Below are 6,000 nucleotides of genomic sequence, written 5' to 3'. Positions count from 1 at the left end.
TCATCAACCCAATTTTATTACTTCATCCAAATACATTTGAATAAAACTTTTGAATGCACAGAAAATTCTGAGACAATATTCACATTATCAAATTTATTGAGTTCCATGATTGGGAAATTTTAATAGGGGGATGGAAAAAAAGGGGAAAACACATAACTCGAGTAAAGGAAAGGGAGTTTTGAGAAAGTGTGAATAATAGAAAGCATTTCCAAGCACTTCATTCTTGTAATGCTACTAATGCCTTCAATTACTGGAGAAAAACATAACCTTTTGGACAGTATCCTTAAAGGCTTGCTTTACTTGCTGGTTCCTCAGGGTATATATAAATGGATTCATCATAGGAGCCACAGAGGTATTGAGAATAGCTACTCCTTTGGTCAATGATGCCTTCTGTTTTGCGGAAGGGTTGGCATACATGAATATGCAGCTTCCATAAGAGATGGAAATGACAATCATGTGAGAGGAACACGTAGAAAATGCCTTTTTTCTCTGACTGGCGGAAGGCAGTTTCAGAATTGTTCTAATGATGAACATGTAGGATAGAATTATTAATGCCAAAGTGAAAAGCAGTATGACTATTGCAGAGTAAAAGCCAATGACTTCTAGGAGCCATGTGTCTGAGCAAGATAACTGCAAGAGGGGAAAATAGTCACAAGCAAAGTGATCGATGACATTGGAGCCACAGTAATCTAACTGGAGAAAAAGAATAACTGGTGGGAAGATATTTAAGAATCCTGCCAGCCAAGCACAAAAGACAAGTAAAATGCAGACTCTTTTGTTCATGATGGTTGTATAATGTAGGGGTTTACAGATGGCCACATAGCGATCATAGGACATGGCAGTTAGAAGATAAAACTCAGTTATACCCATGAAGATGAAGAAAAACAACTGAGCTGTACAATTATTGTATGAAATAGATTTGTCTCCGGTGATAATTGTGCCCAGAAATCTAGGAATACAGACAGTTGTAAAGGATATTTCTAATACAGAGAAGTTCCTGAGGAAGAAATACATAGGGGTCTGTAGATGGGAATCCACCAAGGTGAGAGTGATGATGGTCAAATTTCCAGTGACACTTAATATATATGTGATAATTAAAAAGAGAAAAATCACAGTCTGGAGCTCGGGGTCATCAGATAGCCCTAGAAGAATGAATTCTTTGGGTACTGTGTGGTTTTTCATCGCTGATCATTTTTCCCCACTTTCGAACAGAGAATGTATGTTCCCCTATAGAAAATAAAAGAGTTAAAAGAAGATTGAGGATAGAATATAAAATGTTTAAATATCCATGATGATGAATAATCTATGAAAGCCAAAAACACATGTTCCCCTTCAGCAACTCTGTCCAATTCCTATTGGACCTTACATTCAAGTAATAACATGATCTGAAGTTAAAGATTGATCTCTTATTGTTGAGTATACACAATCACAGGCCATGGGTTAAAAAAAAATGTCTTTTGCTAGCATTTAAGCAGAAGCTATTTCTTCTAATGTTTCTTTAAGATTAAGCATCTAATTATTCTTTTTTATAAAACCATGAAAATATTCTGATTGATCTTTTCCTTTCCTCAGTACTATAAAACTAGTGTGGATTATGGATAATCTAAATATAGAGTTTGAAATCTTACAGGTGTCCTTTAGGCTATCTCCACATTTTCTATTTTGAAGCCCACATAGTTGAGGGAACTCTCACAAGGTTAAACAACTTGTCACCATAGTAATCATCTCACAAGTTTATCCATGGGAATGTTTTGTTCGCATTCTCTTGTTAATTACTTTCTTAAAGGTTTGGTTGATGCTCCCCTCCCTTTTCTTATCTTTTTAAATCCTTTTCCGATAAAAGTCCAGAAGGACAGCAGGCAGTCTTCTTCTATTACTAAAATAATTATAGCCTAGAAATAGTTTAATTCATACAATGTAGAATTCTATTTTTTGTTTTTTTACAGTATTGTCATGGAAAATGAACAAGTAGGTGATCAGTATAGCATTTACTGGGAAACAGATAACCTTTCCAATTGGGAATTTTTTTTTCAATTTTTCAATTTTTAATGAAATTCCAGTTACTTAACATGTAGTGTAATAATGATTTCAGGAGTAGAATTTAATTATTCATTACTTACATATAACATCCACTGCTCATCCCAGCAAGTGTTCTCCTTAATGCCCATCCCCCACCCAACATCCAACATAATGTATGTAACAAAAATGATTATAATATAGATCTACCTTTAAAATTAAATGTAATAAGTATATTTACACTTGAATTTAACACAAAAAATAAGCAATTAGAAATATTAAACTAGGAAAACAGTTTTTTATTCTAAGAAATGGTAACTCTTAAAAGGGAAAGTATGAAAGATCCAATAGGGAATAAAAAAAATTGTATTTTTATATCAGACCACGATTTCAAGTTAGAAAGAAAGAAAGAACAATCCAGGATTGATTTGTGTGTTCCTTCTTTAGCATTTTATTAATAGTCTCTTGGTAGTAAACAATTATTTAATTTGTAATATTGAAAGATTTGTGAATCCACAAACATATACAAATAATATTTTTAAAGACATTTGAATAAAATGAAGGTATATATATTGAAGAATAAAAAATTGACTTACTTCTTGGTCTTCTTGATGATTTAATGTCAGATTTTATCATCTGATTTGCTTAAACATTTACATAATTTCAGAGCTGCTAAATTGAATTAGCAAAAGATTTAGTTTCTATTGTGCTCTCAAAACAAGCATATTGATTTTTAAAACAAACAAGTATACTGATTTAGCTTTGTCATGGTTTTAAGGATCATAATTCTCTTTGTTGCTAGATTAGTTATAAGTGACTCACAATATCCTTCATTACTGATGCTATGAATTTCTGAAAACATAATACAACTCATTCTGGCTTTTCGTCTCTTATCAAGCTCCATGTACTAATTCACTTACACCTGGGTTGACTAGTAAAGTACTCTTCCATTTGCCTCTTTTCATATAGTACAAAAAATGATTGATTAAATCATTTTTCTTTCTATTCGTGTAAACATTTAAAATCAATAGTTTGTAATTCTATGATTATGCATCTATAAAACCTAAGTAGTATTTTCCTTAGGTTCAGGGACTGCTATATTTTCCTGCAAATGCTGTTTTGAAGAACAGAAAATAAGGAATGTTCTTCTCTAGGCATGCCATACAAATGGAACTGGACTGATTTTATGTGCCTTTTTGTTGGCCCAGGGGAATTGATTAAGTAAACTGAGTGCCAAGAGAAGAATCATTAAAGATAGGGGTGAATCATTTTTATAAATATTGATTAAAAAATATAAAAAGCAAACTTATAGGCAAATGTACAAACAACATTATAATGATTGTGTGGAAGCTTGACTTGGAATTTCACCCTTCTGATTATACAAGGAAGTCACATTTTTCTTCCAGAAACTTTGGACTTTTCCTCAGTAGAATTGGTACCCTTATATCCTTTGAATTCTGGCAACCCCGAGAAGAATTCTTTAGCAGAATGAAATGGTAGAAAACACTGCTGTTGATTTCTAGTGTGAGTTGATTGCCTTCTGAAATGGACAACCAGTTAAAGACATCAGAAGGTTGATCCCTGTATTGGGCCTTTGAATTTAGGGAAACCCTTCCCATAGCTCCCGCTAATGTGGCTTTTATTACCTTTAGACTACTTTCTTTCATTATGTTATTTACTTCCATTAAATACTGGTTTATATTTGTGCATATAACATCTTTTTGTGGTGAGAATATTTTTGAACCAGTAAAATAAATATCTGGGAATCTGGCATCGAATATTTTTAACTTGTCTATTTTCACATTTTCTTCAATGAGAGATGCTGTTTTTATTACTAGAAGAATACGATATTTGAATATCATATATGTAATGTACACATATATGTACACATATGTAATATAATTTCACATTTGATGACTTATCTTTATTTTCTTCAGTTAAAAATGTGGGCATAAAACATGCATGCATTAATGCCAGAAATGCAGATAATATGCAGGATTGAAAGATGAGAATATTTGAAAGTGGGACAAAAGAAAGAAGTGAGAAGGGATGAACAAATAACTAGCTAACACATAGAACAATAGATAGATGCCGAGATGTGTTGAATTTATTTATTTTGAAAAATATTTATTTATTTTGAGAGAGAGATAGCAGGGGAGGGGCAGAGAGAGAGAGAATCCCAAGCAGGCTCTGCTCTGTCAGCACAGAGCCTAACAAAGGGTTCGAACTCATGAACCATGAGATCATGGCCTGAGCCAAAACCAAGAGTTGGTCGCTTAACCAACTGAGCCACCCAGGCACCCTGAGATGTGTTGAATTTATAATTGATACATATTAAAACAGTAATTGAAAATATTCATTCAATATATTTCAATAGAGATAGTGAAACTGATTTTCTACTTATGACAATTCTATTCCTTTGCCTTTATTTTTGTTTCCAAATAGTGATTCTGTTTTGTTCTGAGCTTTTATTGGTTACCAGGCACTGACCATACACTTAAATTATCTCAACTTTTTCAAACAAGCAGACAACACAAAACCCTCTGAGGTCAGTGCTATTACTCAGGTAAAGACTCTGAAGTAGAAAGAAGTTAGCTAAGTGTGTGCTGACCACCACTTGTGTGTTTGTGAACAATGCAGTCTTCATTGATTTTCTTACAGGAAAAGGAAGTGAGTTTCTATCTCACAAAGCACTGCACTTCATTTGAAATATCCTATTAGACAGGTTTCTTCTCCACATCTTTTCTGAGACTCCTAGATGCTGAATTGCCTGTCTTTCTTACTTGATCATTCTTTCACTCTTACTTTCTTACATTTCTTACGTTCTTACATTATTGTTTTATTCTTGGTTCCTAATAGCTGTCTAGCTTTTCTCTGGACCTCCTCATAATTTACTTTTAATTAAGACTGATTATACCTGCTACGTATCCAAAAGATACTAGGACATCAGGTTTTTAAGAATGTGTCAATTACCTTCATGTCCTGTGAGGTTGATGAGTGACTATGTTTAAGGCCAACGAAACATTGTTCAGCTACCAGTTTCACTCTCCTACAGTTACAAATAATGTTTTACTGTAACACGTTCAAAATCATAAAATAAATTTTATTAAATCAAGTGGTTAAGGGATCCAAATAATTTAAGACTTTCTTAGAAGGACCTCTCATAGAGTTCTGAGCCTCGGTGGCTCAGTCAGTTGAGACTTGATTTTGGCTAAGGTCATGATCTCAGGGCCAAGGGATCAAGCCCCATTTTGGGCTATATGCCGAGCACAGAGCCTGCTTGGGATTCTCTCCCTCTGTCCCTCCCCGCCTCTTGCTTTCTCTCTATAAAATAAATTTAAAAAAATTATTAAAGACTTTCTCTGAAAGCCTGAACTGACATCATATTACTAAATAATTCCAGTGCATATAACTAATTATTTTCAGTGATATATTAACATCCTTTTTAGGTAAGCTATCCTGCCCCTGCAGGATGTGTGATTGATCTCCCATTTACGGAATACTATCAGTTATTGACCTATTATTCTATAAGTTGAATTTATAATTTCAGAAGTGTATCAACTGACAGGTGATGTTGGATTTCATACATTTCTTGGTGTATCCCAAATAGTTCTAAGAATTTTTCCATGAGAAAAATAAGGGTTTGCATCATGGGAATTCCTACTATTAGAAAGCTCAGTAGGAAAACCTTAATAAGAAGTTTTATCATTGACTTCATGAAAAGTCAAAGAAATAAATTTGTACATAGTTTTTAGATGGCCTAATGTAAAATAAAAGAAAATTAACATCAAATGCATTAGAAATATTCAATTATTTCTTTCTCATTCAACGTTGTCTAGTTATGATATACACATTTTATTTGAATATTGTGTTAAAAGCTAACTCAATGTCATGTACATTATTATATAAATAGCATGTGTTTCTGTTGGACAAAATAGTGCTCTGATTGCTAGGACACTGGAGCCATTCTACATTATTTAAACT

The 6,000-nt window shown here is 33.2% G+C and overlaps 1 protein-coding gene across 1 annotated transcript; it reads right to left on the bottom strand.

Moving 5' to 3' along the window:
* Positions 1-243: 243 nt before the first annotated feature.
* LOC102966547 (olfactory receptor 6C3-like) lies at positions 244-1,182 on the bottom strand. The gene has a single exon (XM_007081575.3). The coding sequence runs from the start codon at positions 1,180-1,182 to the stop codon at positions 244-246; it is 939 nt and encodes a 312-aa protein (XP_007081637.2).
* Positions 1,183-6,000: the final 4,818 nt, after the last annotated feature.

This window comes from Panthera tigris, chromosome B4 (genome assembly GCF_018350195.1).
Source record: "Panthera tigris isolate Pti1 chromosome B4, P.tigris_Pti1_mat1.1, whole genome shotgun sequence".
In the NCBI taxonomy this organism is placed as follows: domain Eukaryota; kingdom Metazoa; phylum Chordata; class Mammalia; order Carnivora; family Felidae; genus Panthera; species Panthera tigris.
Note: the sequence above shows the minus strand (reverse complement) of the source record. Positions and strands in the feature narration are given on the sequence as shown.

Bases quoted from the DNA above. Each gene is read 5' to 3' on its own strand.
- LOC102966547 (XM_007081575.3), bottom strand. From the start codon at position 1,182: ATGAAAAACCACACAGTACCCAAAGAATTCATTCTTCTAGGGCTATCT.